General features: G+C 37.2%; 1 protein-coding gene across 10 annotated transcripts in view; it reads right to left on the bottom strand.

The window, feature by feature from the left end:
• The window catches only part of DACH2 (dachshund family transcription factor 2), a 521,453-nt gene that overhangs the window by 254,125 nt on the left and 246,544 nt on the right, over positions 1-20,784 (bottom strand). For all 10 annotated transcript variants that reach the window (XM_058658946.1, XM_004592794.2, XM_058658950.1 and 7 more), the window contains one exon: positions 2,225-2,337. In XM_058658946.1, the coding sequence (XP_058514929.1) occupies positions 2,225-2,337 (113 nt within the window). The remainder of the gene's footprint in view (positions 1-2,224; positions 2,338-20,784) is intronic.

Here is a 20,784-nt window from a genome sequence, read left to right as displayed (position 1 = left end):
GGTTCATTCCCCAGATGGCATCAAAAGTTAGAGATAAACCAGGCCAAAGAGAGGTGTTTCATCTGGTCTCCCACATGGGTGCAAAGGCCCAAGCACTTGAGTCACTCACTCTCTGCTGATTTTCAAAGCACATTAGCCAGGCCAGATCAAAACTGAAGCATCTGGAACATAAACCTGTGGCCATTCAGGATTCCTAACATCACAGGTGGCACCTTTACCTGCTTTACCACAATGCTGGTCTCCTAGTATACCAATTATTCCACAACTTTTACAGTGTAATGGGTACTTTTAGTAAATTTGAGATGATTTAAAGAATATGGCAAAATGTTCATAACTTGCATGCAACTATTATGACATTTTATATAAGAAGCTGAGAAACCATGGATTTTGGTGCCCCCAGTATATCAGGGAACCAAATCCCTTCAGATGTCAAGAAATGACTGAATCTCATAAACTTGACATTATATTACCAAGACTTGCCATGATTTTGCATTTTAAGCTTATATTTTTAAAAGATTGATTTATTTTTATTGGAAAGACAGATTTACAGAGAGAAGATGAGATAGAAAGATCTGCCATCTGTTGGTTCACTCCTCAAATAGCCACAATGGTCAGAGCTGAGCCAATTCAAAGCCAGGAACCAGGAGCTTCCTCTGGCACTCCCACATGGGTGCAGAGTCCCATGGTGCAGGGCTGTCCTCCATGGCTTTCCCAGGCCACAAGCAGGAAGTCAGAAGAGATGTGGAGTAGCCAGAGCATAAACTGGCACCCATATGCAAGATTAGGATTTGGCTTTTGAGCCATCATACTGGGCCCTTAATCTGCTAATTCTGAGGTGAGGACTATAGTGATATTTCTGATTTGAATCTACATGGGTTCAGTTATCCAGTTGGGATGTCAACTGACATTGTTAAAAATATTCATATTGTACGATCAATATTTCAATTTGCTGATGGAACATTAATGCACAAAACCCTACTTTTCCAGTATTTTTTGTAAAAATATTTTAGGTTACAGGGGAAAAAGAAAGAGAGCATATTATTCCCACCTTTATATTCTTGCAAAAAGTGTTTATATCTTTGGATCACAATGAAGGGATGGACTAGTCATTTATGCCTTTGAATTTCCCAGGAGATGACTATTCCCCTTCCCATTGTTTATGAAACATTTCAAATAGGCAGATATTGGATTTGGACTGAAAGATTTAAAGAGACAGCTTACAAGGAAGTAATGAAGTGCTCCACTTGAAATTCCTGCAGTGTTGATTGTTTTAAGGAATCAGAATCTTTATTCAGTTTCTCTCTTTAGCTTTGTTGTGACAAATGACAATTTTATAGCACCCTATATGCACTTGTATTATGGTCTCTATCAGGTTTTCACATAATGATTAAGTTACATTCCTTTCTCTATAATTCTACTATGACCAAGATCTGTACTCACATATTTTATGTTTACTCAAAACACACCAAATGTTTTTTTAAATACATTGTATCATTGAAGGTGGATATAAAGATTCATTTGTCATTAATTCATTTTCTACCATGTAATTTTTAAGGTTTAATTAAAGCAATATTAAATTTGTTTTCCAATGCTTGTTTCTTAGTTAATTCAAGAAAAACAAACAAACAAAAAAGTTGAAGGGCAATTTATAGCCAGGTATTTTTACCAGTTGTACACAGCGTTCAAAAAGAAACACTAAAATATCATTCAGGACAAAAATCAACTGCATTTTTTTTCTTTTCTAATTAATTATAAAGCTTCCTTAACAGACACAAATTTCTTTCTACTTTATCACCTAAACTGGTACCTTGGAAAACATGTAAGATGTCCACAACTCCTGAAAGCAAAAAGCATATTACTGAGAAATACAAATAAGTAAATGCACTACATCTAGTGTAAGATTTGAGAAGCTGTCACTTGGCCCAGGGCTTCTCAACCCTGCCCCTTAACCCATAAACATATACATTACAGTGTATACATATGAAAAGGGCTTGACAGGAATTTTCTGCAAGGATATGAGAATTAATTTTTTAATCACGTCCATTTGACTTTAGCAACTGATTTAACAACACTTGCTTTCATGAATACTCAAGCAATTCAATAATGTAACCTCTGGTAGGTCTTGAAAAGCTCTGAAGGACAAGGCAGTTAGATCAATATTGGTTTATTTCAAATGTGGGGCTGTATGAAGAGACAAGGCTGATTGTCGGATGGATTTTATTACCTGTTGGAGTGATAAGTCCTGGTGATAAGAGGCCTGGGACTGCATGGGGCAGAAGGCGGGCATTGTCCTGCAACACTCCCAGAGAACGCTTAGGGGGCCTTCCAGGCCTTGAGCTGTTGAAAAACAAAGATCAGGTTAAAAAAAAAAAAAGTCTTTTCAGGAAATATCGTCACTTGCTACCTTTACTTTCTAAATCTTATGTAACTCCCAAGGGTGATAGAATTTTTACATTAAAGACTACGTACATTCATAGACTACTAAAGACCAATACTTTCCTTTTCACTAAATTTCTTCACATGGTTATGGCAAACATTAAAGCCAAACAGGATCAATTCCTAGTTTAAATTCCATTTACAACTGAGCACTTTGCAATACAGTTCACCTGTTGTGAGAAAACTTAAGTTTACCCCCTGCGCTTAAAGCTACGCATGAGCCCTGGCATTAATACATGCCACTGAAATCTGAGATAGTGACTCTCAGAATTAAGACTGTGTAGAATGTAAGGTGATTATGTCTCTTCTCAGCATGCCAGAGGTGAGTAGTAAAAAGCTGAGAGGTGTAGAATAAAACCTGATGTTTATTAGCATTTCCACAGCTGCTGGATGCTCAGGAGGAACAAAGGACCCTGGCCTTCAGTAGGTTTTTGCCTTCCTGGTTTTTGAAACCAGGCTAAATATTCAGCAGCAGGCTTTCTTGGAGTCGCTGTGCTAACAAAACCCACCACCTTTGCAATCTAGGCTGTGTTTTATCTCATATTGATTAATGTTTTAAACCATTTCTTGAGGCAAAACTTAAAACATTAACCTAACATACAGCATTTGCACATTCTTTACCCTACTGTGAGCAGTTCAGAAACTGCAACCGCAAATACTAATTTTTAAAATCATAAAATAAAATTTCAGTATCTACTGTTTCATCTTGCAGACTAACACACAATTATGGTACTGAAAAGATCATTTGGAAGCTGTTACCCCTATAAAGATTTACAAATCATAGCTCATTAGAATCAAGTCACTCTCAAGTCATCTGAATGAATTCCAAATACCATGTTATTATGTTGTTTAAGATGTGTTGCCTTTTAGTAAAAATACATTTTGAGAAGCTGGATAACAGGTCTTTTGACATAATATTGTGAAATTACATATTAAATAACCTAAGCTACACAAAAAGTATATGAGCTTCAGACAGCAGACATTTCCAAAAGTGACTCGATTCACAATGAAATTTAAGTTAAACCTTGTTCTATCAACTTTGCAATAGTGTGCTCCATCAACGTAAGACAAACTCTGCTTTTAAATGAAGACAGCTTCTAGCAACCTTCCGCAGAGGTTTCATTGCCTTGTTCATTTTTCATACAGTGTGCTAGTGTTATTTTCTTCTACTGCATATCAACATTGTATATCAATCTACCTAGTACAAAAGACTCTGTTTTTTTCTCATGTAACATTTCAATTTTTTAAACTGATTCTAGGCACCTTTCTACTCGATGCTGGGCCATAATTTGTTTAATTTAATTTAATGTTGTTACCCTGTTTGCCCTTGCAAAACAGGGATGGCTTCCTAACTCCTGTGTGGCTTCCTAACTCCTTTACTGAATGCTGATAGATAGGAGACGTATGCGCTTTATTTCAGAAGTCTTGCAGGATCCCAGGATTGCAGAATAACATAATAATACTCATCAAAGTATATCCAGTCATTAGAAGAAGGCATATTATTTAGCTGAATAATGTTCAGCAAATCTATGATTTATAGGTATTTATTTTGTCCTCCCACTTGTTGGAAGTCCAGCCTTCCAAATTTATTTAAATTCACCTGATTACCCTTTATATTTCTCCACTGTGAACATTTCAGTACTGTCTCCACACTAACACTTTTTGTCAGGCTGCCTCCAGAAGGCAGCTGCTTGATGCTCCCTTCCTTTCCATATGATGAGCCATATGACTGCTAGCTGTTTACAGTACAGTTGGAAAGCTATAAAGTTTAACTAGTCCCTTTCCAAATCTGTTGGTATGTTTGCTCTTTGAAGTAACTCTTTCTCAGTATGCAGCTTCAAGCTATGGAAACAATCACAACCCTTTAGTCAGTGGTTCATTCTTAAATTCCAAGATTTGAAAAACCTTCCTTAATTTCCCCACCACTGGATCTATATTGGAGAGTTCATGGCTTATGTTACAATGACTTGAGGATATATTTATTGCATAAGTTATAAACTCAAGAGGACCTCATTCTTCATCATAGTAATTTTTTCAGTTCATTACATTGTAGTTTTGGTATGATTAATTATGAGTTTCCCCACGTAGAACCTAAACTCCATGAAAGAAGTATATGCATCTGGTGCTGTTTTGACACTGTATTTTAAGTAATTATTACAGTCTCTAACAAACAGTAAGGATCAGTAAGTGGTTAAAAACAATCACTGAATTAAAAAATACTCAGTTACAATTTCTACAGTTAAAAAACACTGCTTAGATCATTCTATTCTTGACAACAAGAACAGTTGATAGCACAATTTAATCACCAGGTAACTCTTTTGTAAATCTTGGACTCCAAAATAATTATAGGTGCTTCACAACATGACCCACTCAAATTTGACAATGTATTGATGTAAAAGTAAAAACTACTAAAGGTGAACAACAGGTAATTGTCTTATTCTCTTGGAGACCCTACCAGCTTCAGAATCTACTTAAGGACTGCGTGCTCCTGCAATCACTCATATATCCCTAATTCAGCCATCCAATAATGCTAAAGCCAGTACCCTGTAAGGATGTGTCTCGCATATTGCTATCCATCAGCAATCCACGGGTAAAAATGTAAATTGAACAAGTGCAAAGTTTCCTGCATTTTTTTTACTGTGACTCTGGAACAGGTTCTGCCTTTCCGTTGCTTGTGATCCAATGATAGATATGTGTATTTTTCCTGTTATTTCAAATACTGATTGGGTAATGAGTATGCTTTTGCAACATTTGCTTCTTCTTTAAATTTATCAGTGAGAAAGAATAATATTCAGATGCAATACTTTTAATTTTAGCATGAAGGGTCACATCTCTAAAATAAACTAATTATAGCTAAGGTTTCTTTTTAATTTTTTAAAGTTTTTTTGCTTGTTTGTTTTTTTAGGCGGTGTTACACACACAGAAACACAGGGAGGCTTTCCAGCCTCTGGTTCACCCATCAAATCACCACAATGGTGGGGGCTAGATTAGGCCAAAGCCAGAAGCCAGGAGCTTCTTCCTGGTCTGCCACGCCGGTACAGGGTCCCAAAGCTTTGGGCCATCCTTGACTATTTTCTCATGCCACAAACAAGGAGCTGAATGGGAAGTGGTTCTGCCAGGATTAGAACCGCAGCCCATATGGGATCTTGGTGCATGTAAGGCAAGGACTCTGGCCACTAGACTACCATGCCAGGCCCTTGTATGGCACTTTTAATAATTATACAGAACTTTCAAAAACAAACTTAGGGGGCTTGCACTGTGGCAAAGAAGCTTAAGTTGCTGTCTGCAAGGCTCTCATACCATATGGGTGCTGGTTCAAATCCCAGGTGCTCTGTTTCCTATGCAGCTCACAGCTAATGTGCCTGGAAAAGCAGCAGAAGATGGCCCTAGTGCTTGAGCCCCTGTACCCATGTAGGAGATCTGGAAGAAGCTCCTGGCTCCTGGCTTTGGATCAGCTCAGCTCCGGCCATTGCAGCCACTTGGGGAGTAAATTCTCAGATGGAAGATTTTCCTCTTTGTCTCACCTCCTCTCTGAATATCTGACTTTTCAATAAAAATAAATAAATCTTAAAATGAAAGTGCCATACAAATGCAATATAGTTTTTTTTACTTATTTTCAAACCCAAGTATCACCTGTTAGTAAGACATTAGAAGTAGAAAAAAAGTTTCCGTATTCCTTTTCGAATAACATACAGCTTATTTTTCCCAACTCTGCAGAAAAGGTAGAAAGATCATTCTTGATAGATAATCTTGCCATACTCCTTATCTTTAGGAGCTTTATTCACATCAGGCAGATATTTACATATTAATCAAGACAAATAAACATGTAGTGATTCAACTCGAAATTGTTATTTGGATGACAATTTAATCAACATAGGTTGAAAGGTCCATCATCGGAGCATCCTGTTTCTGCTAAAATACTGATTATATTACTGATCTCAGTAATGCTTTATTTTGCAGGGCACAAATAACCATGTAATTACTCTTTAATTGAATGATAATTGCTTCTTGACAATTATTTGTTTTCAGTTTAATTACAAGGTTATTTGTACTCTATAAAATTAAACAGTTCTCTTTTTTAACATTCCCACCCAAATGGCTCTGTTAGTGTAGCACTCATGTTCACAATAAAGCAAAGTTATTGAGGTACTAGGCCAAAAAAAAAAGAAAAAGAAAAAAGAAAGAAAGAAAACCCATCAAATAGTGAAACATTCACTAAACAGCTCAGCTAAATTGTTGAGAGCTTCAGTTTCAAGAATTAATGCTAAAGGTAACATGTACACACAATTGGAGAGAAATTTGTATAACATGGAATCAGGACTCTTCCCAGGTCAAGATCATCGTTTAACATAATTTTTTCCTGATTTTTCTTCTCCATCATTCTGTAGACTTCTTTAGAAGAAATCAATTAAAATGTGTGTTTCAAACATTAATGACAGGAGCCAATTTGAAATATGTGTCAGTATAGTCCATATTTTTGCAATTGAAGTGAATTCTCTTCTAATTTGTAAGCTTTGTGGAGTTGGTAGTTCACTAAGAGAGAAAATTGATAGGGCTTCTGTATCAACATGACATGACTCACACTGTGATATATCTGTTCCAAGCTGTAATAGACATAGCAGCTGACATTTTGCTCATTAAGCGTATGAAATATCATTATTAGATTTATTTCGGTTTCATGTGGTCAGTTATTTGTAAATCAAGGTATAAACAACTGAATAAACAGTGATTTTATTATTTCAAGAGAAAAAAATCATTGGTAAGTGCATTTATGCTATCACAAGCCTTCAAGAGTTTTAATATAAATCATATGAACAATACTTTCTTTAGTTAGGAATTACAATTCATGTCATCCTCTTCAATGAAAGGGTGTCTTACTACGACTTAAACAGGCATTCTGAGGCAGATTGAGATAACTGCTGAGCGTGTAGTGGCAGTTAAGGGTCTTATTAAGAACAACTTGTGAAAATCACTAAAATGGGATTCCTCAAGTAGAAATTATTAGTAGTGAGCTAGATTTCCTTTTCCCTTCTCAGATTTAAAATCCCTTGGGACAGCTCCCAAATATGTAAATTTTAGCTTGCTTTAGAAGTCAGAAAAGTAGGAATGTCATTAGATAGCTTTGAAGTTACTGTTTGCCCATCTGTGAATGCTGCTCTAATTTTCAATGTACTTGTTATATTAAATTAAGAATTTTTGCCAGAACAGTGAAGTTTTTAATTGCATTGTAGATTACTAATGATTTCCTAGGTCTGACATTCATTAAAACATTTCAAGGATGCCAAAAGTAGTTAAAGTCAACCTGATCTTTTGGTGTTTATGAAGAGAAACAAACTCTGACCTCAAGGCTTGCATGTTGGTTCAACTGACTAATCCTCCACCTCCAAATGCGGCATCCCATGTGGGTACCAGTTTGTGTCCTGGATGATCCACTTCCTATCCAGCTCCCTCCTTATGGCCTAAGAAAGCATTGGAGGATGATAGCCTTGGGGTCCTGCACCCACGTGGGAGACCCAGATGAGGTTCCTGGCTTCGAATCAGCTCAGCTCCAGGCTTTGCGGCCACTTGGGGGATGAACCAGTGGATAGAAAACCTTTCTCACTGTTTCTCCTTCTCTCTGTAAATTAGAATTGTCATTCCAATAAAAATAAATGTCTTCATTATTTTTTTATTTTGTTAGTTTCATCTCTTCAAAACACTTTCTTATAAATTTTTTCATTGACTCATAGATCATACAGTAGAATCATTTTCTTCAAGAAGGTTGATTTTCTTTTTCATTTCTTCAGCAACATGTTAGTCATTCAGTAGCATATTATTTAACTTCATGGCGTTGCTAATTCCTTTTTTCTTCCTGTTGATGATTTTGTATTGCAGCTTTTCATTTAAGGGGATGTATAGTAACTGTGTAATGGATACTATCATATCTAGTAACGTGTTATTTAACTTGATGGCATTGCAAATTTCTATTTTTCTCCCTGTTGTTGATGTTGTATTGTGACTTTTCATTTAAGGGGATGCATAGTAACTGTGCAATGAAGACCATCATATCCAGATGTGAGGATACAATGGAGTATGCATCTCTACTTCCAGACAAAGATGGGCTCCCAATGAAACTGTTTACTATATCTTGACAGTAGGATGCTGGACTCTCTGCCATTGTCCATGCCCACAATGATGGACATATGACTGTTTATGAAGAACTATACTATTGTAATAATATAGGGGAACCCAGTGAAGGGAGAGGGAATTATGGAGGGGATAAGGGAAACCTCAGGACCTACGGAACTCTACCACAATATGATGATAATAATAATGATGATGATGATGATGATGAAGTAAAATTTTAAAAAGAGAAAGAAAGAAAATAGATTCCAATTAGTCCATCTGACCAGTGTGGTGGCCACCAATGCTTCTGCACTTTTGCTCTGTGCAATTAAAACAAACACACACAAATGAAAACACCTCTAACCTCACAGCAACGGAAATCCGTTATGATCACTTGTCTAACTATTGCACTTGATTGTATTCTCAACCAGATCAAAGACTTCAGCAACCAATTCAGCACCTGGGAAGATATCTTCCATGTAAACAAAGCAATGAACATTAATCATATATGAAACCGTTCAAACTGATAACTGGGACCTGGTCACTATGGTGATTCTCATAAACTGGTGTCAATCAACCTTTGGTTCATTGGAACTTAAGAGTGCAACTCACCACCATGCTTCTAGTAGTCATTGGTCCAAAGAAAAACGCCAGAGGCAAGATTATTTAGACTCTAATACTATTGACTCTCTTTTTCAGATCTTAACAAGCAATCCAAAACTTAAATATAGATGTATTCAAAGCACAAATCCTAGCATTCTGCAAAAGGTAGAAAAACTAAGGAAATCATTTACATAAGAGTATTGATAAGATTAATGAACCCCCTTAATAACTATTCCTTACAATATCAAAGCTGATGTATAACAACCCTTTTTGTTGTATTAATTTTATAATTGCTGAAGATTTAATTATTTATAGCATTTGTATAAAACTGTGATTTTTCATTATACTACATTGAATTTCTAGGTTTTTCCCTTTAATAAAATAGGTAGCTGGTGGCCTAGAAAATTTAAGGGTTGCCTACTCACAAGATAGAAAGTACAACTATGAAGCCATTTTATACTTCATTTGCTTGATACTCTAAGTACATGAAATATGATTTAGGCCTGGTTTAAGCAAGTTTACTTAGTTACAAGCAGGCCAAATTCTGCTAAAGATCTTAATATAATTAGCAAAGAATGTAAAACAGAAATGTAGGTGTATGACTTGAATTTTAACATGCTCTTTTCTTTCTATATGTGTAATTCCTATTAACATCAGTAGAATCAACACACCTTAGTAAATCTTTGAGTAAATCAAATTAAATAAACATTTTCCCTCTTGGTGTGTATTGTATCACTTTCAGAATCAATTTTTGTAAATTAAGGACATTTTTGCATTTATATAGCATATCACTCTAAAAAGCTTCTGATCTAGACAAGTAAGCATTTTACATTTCAATGCTTTACACTGAAATCTCAAATGTTTCCGTGCCTCCCCCCATCAAATCTAAGCCTCCACTCAATCTCTTCTTTTATTCTGTCAATGATGCAGGTATTCTGTCAGTTGTCAAACTATATATTGCTCCCCTAGCCGTCTTGCTTAATTTTCGTTCTCCAATACCCGAGTTCCATTGGTAATAGGCATTTACTCTTCCACCTCTCTCCCTTCCCAACTCTGATGCCCTAATTCAGGCCTTCATCCCTTCATGCTCTAGTTATTTCCAATAAGTCATTTCATTTTGTTCCAATCCATTCTATGTAAGCTTTGCTATAAACTGAGGAGAAACACTTTTCATCTTCATATCATTTGCTCTAGAACCTTCACTGCATCCACACTGCAGGCAAAATAAATATAAATGCTTTCATCTGGCAGCATTCCCCCCAAATATTTTACTTTTATTTTGTCCAATTATTTTTTTTAATTCAGGCTTCTCTCTCTCTGGATTAGTCAAGTTACTACATTGCTAAGCATAGGATTTGAACCTAGAACCTTCAAAATGTGAACTAACTCAAGGTTTTAATGATCCAGGGGTCACATTTTGCTAAATGCTACTGCCCTTGGGAAGGCTGCAGCGTAATCTCCTGTAACTGCCGCTATTTTCCTGCAAGGTTATTTCCTTTAACTTGTACTAATATATATGAATTTTTGTTTCATGATTATTTCAAAGCATACATCAATACCTGCATTAGGGAGACTATTACAACTAGTCAAAATACTATTTCGCACATTTTGTACAAATGAAGTCCAATCATTAATTCATAGATGTATGTGTGATGGGCACAATAGTTAACAGTTTTGAGGTTTCAATGTCAATAAAAAAACGCAGCAGGGTCCGGCTCAGCAGCCTAGTATCTAAAGTCCTTGCCTTGCACACTCGGGACCCCATATGGGCACCTGTTCTAATCCTGGAAGCCCTGCTTCCCATTTAGCTCCCTGTTCATGGCCTGGGAAGGCAGTGACAATGGCTCAAAGCCTTGGGACCCTGCATCCACATGGCCGACCAGAAAGAGGTTCTGGGCTCCTGGCTTCGCATCGGCGCAGCTCTAGCCATTGCAGCCACTTGGGGGAGTGATTCATTGGATGGAAGATCTTCTTCTCTGTCTCTCTTCCTCTCTGTGTGTATCTTACTTTCCAATAAAAGTAAATAAATCTTGGGCCTGGCACAATAGTGTAGTGGCTAAAGTCCTCGCCTTTAATGCACCAGGTTCCCATATGGGCACCGGTTCTAATCCCAGCAGCCTAGTTCCCATTCAACTCCCTGCTTGTAGCCTGGGAAAGCAGTCAAGGACGGCTCACAGCCTTGAGACCCTGCGCCGTGGGACTCTGCACCCATGTAGGAGACCCAGAAGAGGCTCTGGGCTCCTAGCTTCTGATTGGCTCTGCTCCAGCTTTTGCAGTCTCTTGGGGAGTGAATGATCAGATGGAAGATCTTCCTCTCTGTCTTGCCTCCTCTCTGTATATCTGCCTTTCCAATAAAAATAAATAAATCTTTAAAAATAAATAGATAAATAAATCTTTTTAAAAAAACAGAAAAAAATCAGCTTTGTGTGCAACTTACTACAATTTAAAAAATAAAGCAAATTATTAAAATGATAAATTTAGAGCCCAGTGCGGTCACCTAGGGGTTGAAGTCTTTGCCTTGCAAGTGCCAGGATCCCCTATGGGTGCCATCGTGCTTCTCATCCAACTCCCTTATTGTGGCCCGGGAAGGTAACGAGGATGGCCCAGAGCCTTGGGAGCTTGCTCCCACATGGCAGACCCGGAGACCTGGAGAAGCTCCTGGCTCCTGGCTTCAGATCGGCCCAGCTCTGGCCATTGTTTCCACTTGGGAATAAATCATCAGACGGAAGATTTTCCTCTCTGTCTCTCCTCCTCTCTGTGTATCTGACTTTTCAATGAAAATAAATAAATATTTAAAATGATACATTTAGAGTTATATATTTACAATAATTTTAAAGTATATACTCAAAAATAAGAATATGACCACAATGTTTACAGTTACTAATAAAGTCATTCATACTAAAATATTTCTGAATTTAAAAAAATCACATGAAGAGATTACATCTTAAAAATTTACATATTAGAAAAGTAGCTTTTGAATGCTTGCACTGAAAGAATCACCAGCTTTCCCAAACACATCCTACATTCATACCACAAAACTTACAACCGTAAACAACCTCACTTCTAAGGCAGAATTTAGGAGTTCAAACCGTATTGTAATTTCACCACTGTAATTTGTCTTAACGTAACTAATAAATTTTCATGTTTACACAGCTTTCTTTTCTTTTAATTTTCCTCCCCCATTTATTTCTTGAACAGAAAAAAAAATATTTTCAACGTATAGCCTCCAAGAAAACTTTTTATCCTCTTTCTTTGAAATAATTATGAAAACTTCTAGGCTTTATTTTGGGGATGGTGTCAGCAAGTTGATTCCTCAGGTCACCGACTCACACCCCTTATACAATAAGACTTCTGTGTCCAATCACAGTCCAAGTCTCTTGGTAGGAGCTTCTGGATTTAGGCAAAGGGTTGTTAAATCCCAATGGATCAAAGACTTTGGAGGGACAGTCTGAAAATACAGGCATTTGCTTCCATGGGAGATTCACAGATTATTCTAGTAGATTCAAACTGGAAAAAAAATTTGCCAAATAACTGGTCTGTAGCCCACTTTGACATTTTCCCTGTAATAGAAACCATGTGCCAAGGTGTCCAGCAAGAACCACACACATTACAGACTTTGTGGGCAGGCTCTTCGAACCCCTGACATGAGTTTCAGCAGCAGATCCTAACATGACTAATAACTCACCTCCTATCTCCTCAGCCGTGTTGCCAACATAACGCAGTTCCCATAAGGACCAAGAGGCAGAAAACACACTCTGAGTCACTGGCACAAGCTTGTCAGTCTTTAACTCACAACGGACACTGAAGGTTTGTGTCTTTGCTCCAGCCCTGTTTTACTATAGCCCCAGAGTGACTGTACTCACAGCTGTCTAAATACTTCTCAAGATGGACTTGCTGGCCACTGTCCTACAGCATATTCCAGGGGCCCTGTTTCAGATGTAACCACTCATAGTTAATCATTTCTCTCACAGAGAACTGTTTGCAGATACATTGTGGTTTAAATTATTAGGATAGACCTGCCAGACACTTTCCCACAACAGATTTTGAAGGAACCCTTTCCAGGTTTCAGCCCCTAAGCCACAACTCACCTATTTTGCCATCACCTGAATGAAGTTGACAGCCTCTAGCCCATAACATACTCTGAAGGGGCCCTGTCTCATCTCCATCTCCTGTATGTTGCATCCCTGTATCCAGGAAATTTTGGGTGGAAGACTTGGACAAGCCTTTCATCCTCCATCCAACCATGTTGCTATGACACACATTTTTTTTTTAAATAAAAATTTTAGTTCTGGCAGCTTGATGCCAAAGTGGGTGAGCAAGCCTCCTCACATAAGGAACTGCTATGCACCTTGACCACCTGTAGTGGTCACCTGTAGGCTATGTAACTCCCATAGTAGATTTGGAATCCCCAGTAGCTCCAGCTATTGTCAGGGAGCAGTCTACCAAGCCACGGGCCCAATGAAAATGCAATCATCATATTCCCTGCAGCAGACTTGTCAACATCTTTCCCTTGGCAGATCCTCAAATGGCCACAATTCTTGGTCCTGGGGAACCAGTTCATGTTCCAGCTGCTCCACTTCAGATCTAGCTCCCTGATAATGGCCTGGGAACGTAGAGGAAGATGGCCCAAATGTTTGCCCTCTTGATACACATGTGGGAAACCTGGATGAAGATCCTCGCTCCTGGTGTCTACCTAACTAAGCTCTGGTCAATGTAGCCATCTGGGTAGTGAACCAGAGGATAGAAGATCTCTCTCTCTCTCTCTGTTTCTCTCTCTAATTCTGTCTTTCAAAGAAATGAATAAATACTTTTAAAAATAAGAACTTGCTTGTTTATAGTTTTCTTGCAAATTCTTTCTTTCCTCTCTCTCTTTGTGATTCAGTGATATTATCTAATGCTCTAGTTTGATCCCTTGGTATTTACTTTTATTTTATCTTGTAATGGCATTTGCTTTTGATTACCGTAGGCTAATAAAATCATATTTTAATTATTAATGGTTAACAATTTAATCCTTTAATCACATTAAGACAATCCTTACACAGTTGTCTCACATACATTATGAACTTTGATGTTACAATTTACATCTTTTGTGTTTTACTTTTAATAAGTTATTATTTTCATTTATTTATTTTTTGTGAAGAGAGAGAGAAAAAGAGAAAAAAACTCCACTAGTTTACTTCCCAGAAGGCTACAATGACTAGGTTGGAGTCATAGCTGGCAACAAGGATCCCATTCTAAGTCTCCCATAAGAGTAATAGGAACCCGATTACTTCCACCATCATTGCTACATACAATGATTTGTATTACCTTGACACCAGATTCGGGAATTAGAACTGAGAATCCAACCCAAGAATTCCAAGATGGGGCATAGGTATTTACATTAGGCTAAATGTCTGACTCTCTAGTTATTATTTTAATAGATTGGTTCATACTTCATGATAAAATGGGGGCAATATCAATTTGGCTTTATACATTTAACAGCGAATTTTATACCTTCAAATGTTTTTATGTTGCTCATTAGCATTTTGCTTTCAAACTGAGAAGCTCCCTTTAGCATCTACTGTACTGTAAGTGTGATGTTGACAACCTCCATCAGGATTTGGGAGAATCCTTATCCCGCCTTCATTTGCTCCATGCAGTTTTTGTTTTTGAAAGAGTGAAAGATACAGAGATGGCCAATTTGATGCTTTCTTCCCAGGTGCTGGCAAAGGCTGGGGCTGAGCCACATACATACTAGCAGCTAAGAACTCAATCCTTGTTTGTCACATGGTTTACAGGGACCCAAGTACTTGAGCCATCGACACTGCTTCTCAAGGATGATGCCAGTAAGCATCTGGACTCAGGAGTGGAGGATCAAACCTATCACTCCAACATGAAAGAGAGGTGTCCCAGGCAATGACATAATTGCTTCACCAAAGGTTCATGCCTGGATACAGTATTCCTTATTGGCAGGGTTTTATTTTCCTCTTCAGAGCTTTGGATATAACACCCCACTCCCTCCTAACATTTTTATTTTCTGCTGAAACATCTGCTGCTAGACATATTGGCACTTCCCTTTTCTGCTTTTTCCTCATGCTGCTTTCATGATCTTCTATTATCTTTGACCTTTGATAAATTACAGTGTGTCTTATGATCATCTTCTTTATATTCAGTGCAGTTGCAAACATTTGACTTTCCATATTTGGATATTTATATTTCTCTTAAGGTCTTGGGACTTCATTTACATATACTTTCTACCCCTTTGTCTTTTGCCAATGTACTATTTGCTGCTTTGATCCTATTCCACAAATTCTGTAAGCTTTCCTTGTTTCTTTTCATTTTTTTCTCTTTTGATTTTGCGTGTACATTTTCAGATAACCTGTTTTGTAATCTCATTTTTTTCCATTACAGCAATGGGTTGATGTGACAAATAGAAGGTCAAAAAAGAAATGTCATATTTGCAATGCATTGTACGTCAAAAGGAACAAAGAAAAAATATATAGTATATTCTATATCATGATATTACAGGATGCTCTTGTTAAGTTACAAAATGAATATCACAGAGAAACAGCCTACAATACCTCAAGCAAGTAGAAAACAAGAAGAAATCAACTGTAATATTAGTAGAGGAAATAGCTATACAAAAGTTCAATGAAGTAGAGTGGTAATATCTAAAAAGTTTTTTTTTATGTCAACAAGTCATTAACTAGACAAAGCAAGAAAGAAAACAGTAAAATAAAACTAGAAATATAAAAGAGACATCACAACAATTACCACATAAATGAATTAGTAGAAACTGCTACACACCAACAAATTGGATAACCTAGGAGAAGTGGATAAATCCTTGAATGTACAAATGAGCAAAATTGAGTTAAGAAGAAACAGGAAATCTGATCAGAATAACACCAAGGACATCAAGAAATTTCCTCCTTAAAGAAAATCTCAGGATTTGATGGCTTTACTACTGAATTCTATCAAACACTTGAAGAAGTAATAACAATGCTTTCCAAATTCCTCCAGTAAATTGAAGAAGGAAAAATTCTACCAGACCCTTTCTCTAACCAGCATCATAATATCAAAACCAGACCAGTAGAAGGAAGGGAGGGAGGAAGGCAGGAAGGCAGGCAGGATAGAAAACCAGGAGTTGGGAGAAAATGAGGAATGACTACTAATAACTAGAATTTTTTTAAAGATTTATTTATTTTATTTTTATTGGAAAGTCAGATTTACAGAGAGAAGGAGAGACAGAGAGATATATCTTCGATCCAATGGTTCACTCCCCAAGTGACAGCAATGACCAGAGATAAGCCCATCTGAAGCCAGGGGCCCGAAGCCTCTTCCAGGTCTCCACAAGGGTCCAGGGCCCCAAGACTATGGGCAATTCTCAACTACTCTTCCAGGCCACAAGCAGAGAGCTGGGTGGGAAGCAGAGAAGCCAGGACATGAACTGGCATTGATATGGAATCCTGGCACACACAAGGCAAGCACTTCAGCCACCAGCTACTGCGCCGGGCACTATAAAATTTATTTTTATGTGTAATAAAATTGACTTGTCATTGCACAACTCTGTTATCATTCTAAGAACTATTGGACTTTTTTTTTTTTAGTGTTATATGTTTTATTTGAATCCATGTATCAAAAAATTTTATTTCTACATATAATCAGCATAAGATTTATGAGATATTTTGCCTTTTTTCTTTTTTTTTTTTTTAATTATTTATTGTTTAACTTCAGTAATTACATTGTATTATGTGACACAATTACATAGATACTTGGGTTCTCCCCACCCCTCCCCAAACCCTCCCACCATGGTGGATTCCTCCACCTTGTTGCATAACCACAGCTCAAGTTCAGTTGAGATTTCCCCATTGCAAGCGTATACCAAACATAGAGTCCAGCATCTTATTGTCCCGTCAAGTTCAACGGCTTCTTAGGTATACCCTCTCTGGTCTGATGACAGAGCCAGCAGAGCATCATCCCAGTCAATTGAAAGCTCCAATATACCATCAGCAAAAATTTACATCATTATGGAATTAATTGACATAGTAATGAGTAACCAATATGTTAAAAGTAAATGCGGGTTCCCAGCCACCTTCTGTGACCACCTCACCTATACTTCAATTTTAGTTTATACACAACATATAACATTCAAAACATAACATGTTATACTTAACATCATATCATCTTAAATTAAGGCAAAAAATAGATCCACATCTCTCACCATACACTAAGATCAGATCTAAATGGATAACAGATCTAAACCTACATCCAGAAACCTTCAAACTTTTGGAAGAAAATGTTGGAAACACACTGGAACACTTAGGGGTAGGCCCTCACTTCCTAAAAAAGACTCCAGATGCAGTAGAAATCAAGACCAAAATAAACAATTGGGACCTCATCAAACTAAGAAGCTTCTGTACAGCTAGAGAAACAATCAACAAAGTAAAAAGGCAACCCACAGAATGGGAGAAGATCTTCGCACACGACATAGGTGATAGAGGGCTGATCTCCAGAATATACAAAGAGCTACAAAACAACCAAAATGTCAAAACAAACAAGCCACTCAAGAAATGGGCACGGGAAATGGGCAAACACTTCACAAAGGAACAAACCCAATTGGACTTTTTTTAAAGATTTTTTTAAAAAAAGTCACATAATACAATGTAATTAATGAAGTTAAATAATAAATAATTAAAAAAAATTTTATTGGAAAGTCTGATATGCAGAGAGGAGGAGAGACAGAGAGGAAGCTATCCCTTCCAGCAATTCTTCCGGCCAGAACTGAGCCAATCTGAAGCCAGGAGCCAGGAGATTCCTCCAGGTCTCCCATGTGAGTGTGGGATCCCAAGGTTTTGGGCCATCCTCGACTGGCACCCAAATGGGATCCTGACACATGCAAGGCAAGGACTTCAGCCGCTAGGCTACCACGCTGGGCCCTTAGACTTTTTAAATGTAATTGCCTAATAAGAAAATAAATTCATAAATGAAGCACATTAGGGTTTGATCTCCTTTTCTACATGGATTAGTAGTATCTCTTGTGGCAATAAAAGAGATTGAATGAGATCAAATATAATGGGGACTTCAAAAGATTTGTTGAAACATAAAATAAAGGATAGGTTGATTCTAGTGAGAAACATTGTGAAATTTAAACATATTTTTTCGTAATACACACATCTTGCATGCTTTTTGAAAGCAATTCAGAGGTTATTACCATACGAATTTTGATATGTTAAATACCTTGCATTTAGAGTGATTTGGAGTATTCACCATTTTGTGTGTGTTTGTTTCTTTTTCTTGTTTGCTCACCATAAAAATCTGTGTTGCTTCTACCAGCTGTCACTAGGAAATATTTGACTAACCAGGGTCTATGTTATACAAACTCATCTGTGTGTTAATGAAGTCATGTAGTAGTTATTGTAAGTGAAATATGAAAAAGTGATGATTTTTAGTACAAAAACAGAAATTGTCAACCTAGCTCTTTTTAAGGATTTTTATAAATATTTATTTACATGGGAGTCAGAAAGAGAATGAAACATCCATCTCTGGTGCGTTCCCAAATACCTGTAACAACTAAGGCTGGACCAGAATAGTCTAGGAATCGAAAACTCAAATCAAGGTCTCTCACAAGGATGGCAGGGAATCAACCACTTGTGCCATCATTCCTTGCCTCCAAGGATGTGCAGCAGCAGGAAGCTTGGGAGTGGAGCCAGAACTTCAACACAGGCACACTGACATGGAATGTGTGTGTCCCAAACAGCATCTCAACCAAATGTCCACCCACAATAATTTTTAAATATTTAGTTTTATTGGAAAGGCAGATATACAAAGAGAGAAAGACAGACAGAAAAATCTTTCATCCACTGATTCACTCCCCAAGTGGCCGCAACAGCCTGAGCTAAGCCAGGAGCCAGGAGCCTCTTGCGGGTCTCCCACATGAGTGCAGGATCCCAAGGTTTTGGGCCATCCTCTGCTGCTTTCCCAGGTTAAAAGCAAGGAACCAGATGGGAAGCAGAGGAGCCAGGACAAGAATGAGATCCCATATGAGATCCCTGGCGTGCAAAGTGAGGGATTTAGCCATTAGGCTACTTCACTGGACCTCAAAACAAATTTCATAACGTAATTTTTATCACAGACTGTATCATAATAGCTGACTGGGAAATAGAGAACTAAATTGAAATTTACTTTGTTGCTGATTATGACATAATTAAGTTTTTAGAATGCTCATAAATAAGCATGAAAATCCTTACAGTTGCCATGGTAGTAGACATATTTATTGGCAACAGGATGGTGCAAGATGAAAAATTCCAATAATTTGTTGCATAATAAGATGAATAAACTTAACACTGCTGAACTTTACACTTAAATTAGTTATGATGATGTATTTTATGTAATGTGCATTTTCATACAATTTAAAAATAAACAAATAAACCATTCGTTTTATTTTCCCTTCTTCTAATTAATTTTGAAGACCAATAAAATGGGATCATTTCAAATATCAGAAGTAATGAGACAGTGCAGCCCAGACTACTGGACACAGAATAATCTTTCCAAAACATAATTTTTCTTCCTGATCTTAGTTTCCAAGAGGTAACACATGGAAAAGCCAAGCAATGGACCGCGTATTCAGAAACTCTGCGCAAATATACCTGTACTATTGATTAAGTCTGACCCTGAGGAAGTCAACAGTCCACATTTCAATTTCATTATTTGCTTAAATGGCTGCCAAAATGATTTAACTTTAGGAATTATAAACACATAAATAAAACCATGCTCAAAAAGAAAAATAAATGATCAACATATGAGCATTTTGTAGCAGAAATTTCTAGTTGAAAGAGATCCTCAGTTTATATACTAGCAGTTACATCACACAAATATTTTGATAATGGTTTTGGAGGGCTAGTTGTTGAAGTCACTACCTGCAATTCTAAGAACTCATATAAGTGTAGGTTGGAGTTCTAACTGGTCCTTTTCTTATCCAACTCCCTGCCGATGCACCTAGAAAAATCACAGAAAATGGACCAAGTGCTTGGGATGCTGCCACCAATGTGGGAGACCCAAAAGAAGATTGTGACTTCCTGTCCTGGATCCTGGATTCATCCCGGCCCAGAACTGGCCATTGTGGCCACTCGGAGATTGAACCACTATATTGCTCTCTCAAACTCTTCCTCTCAAAACAATAAGTAAATTAAAAATAATAATAATGGTCTTATGGGGCATCTGATGAACCCAGATTTTGTTTCCTGTTTTTCCACTTCAAGAACAGATAATTCTAGTTATCCAATTTTTCAAAATCACATTTCCCACCATTGTCGTTTTAAGTTACTAAATCCACCAAATCACAACAGCTATCAAGGACCATTGTCTTATAACCTTCTTGTTTCCAATGACCCAGTATAAGTATACTTCTTATATACACCAGCAATGGTCTCTCTGCAAAAGTAATCAGAAAAGATAACCCATTCTTGGTAGGTTCAAAAAGATCTAATGATTTTGAATAGATTTAACCAAAGAAGTGAAAGATTTCTACAACTAAATTACAAAGACAGGTGAAAGAAATAATCAAGGATGCAAAAAGAGTAAGATTTTCCTTGCTCATGGACTGGAAGAATTACTGTCATGAAAATATATAGCTCTAAAGCAATTTACATATTCAATGCCATA

Source organism: Ochotona princeps, chromosome X, assembly GCF_030435755.1.
Source record: "Ochotona princeps isolate mOchPri1 chromosome X, mOchPri1.hap1, whole genome shotgun sequence".
Taxonomy (NCBI): Eukaryota; Metazoa; Chordata; class Mammalia; order Lagomorpha; family Ochotonidae; genus Ochotona; species Ochotona princeps.
The sequence above is the reverse complement of the archived record's forward strand: the minus strand, read 5'-3'. Positions and strand labels throughout refer to the sequence as shown.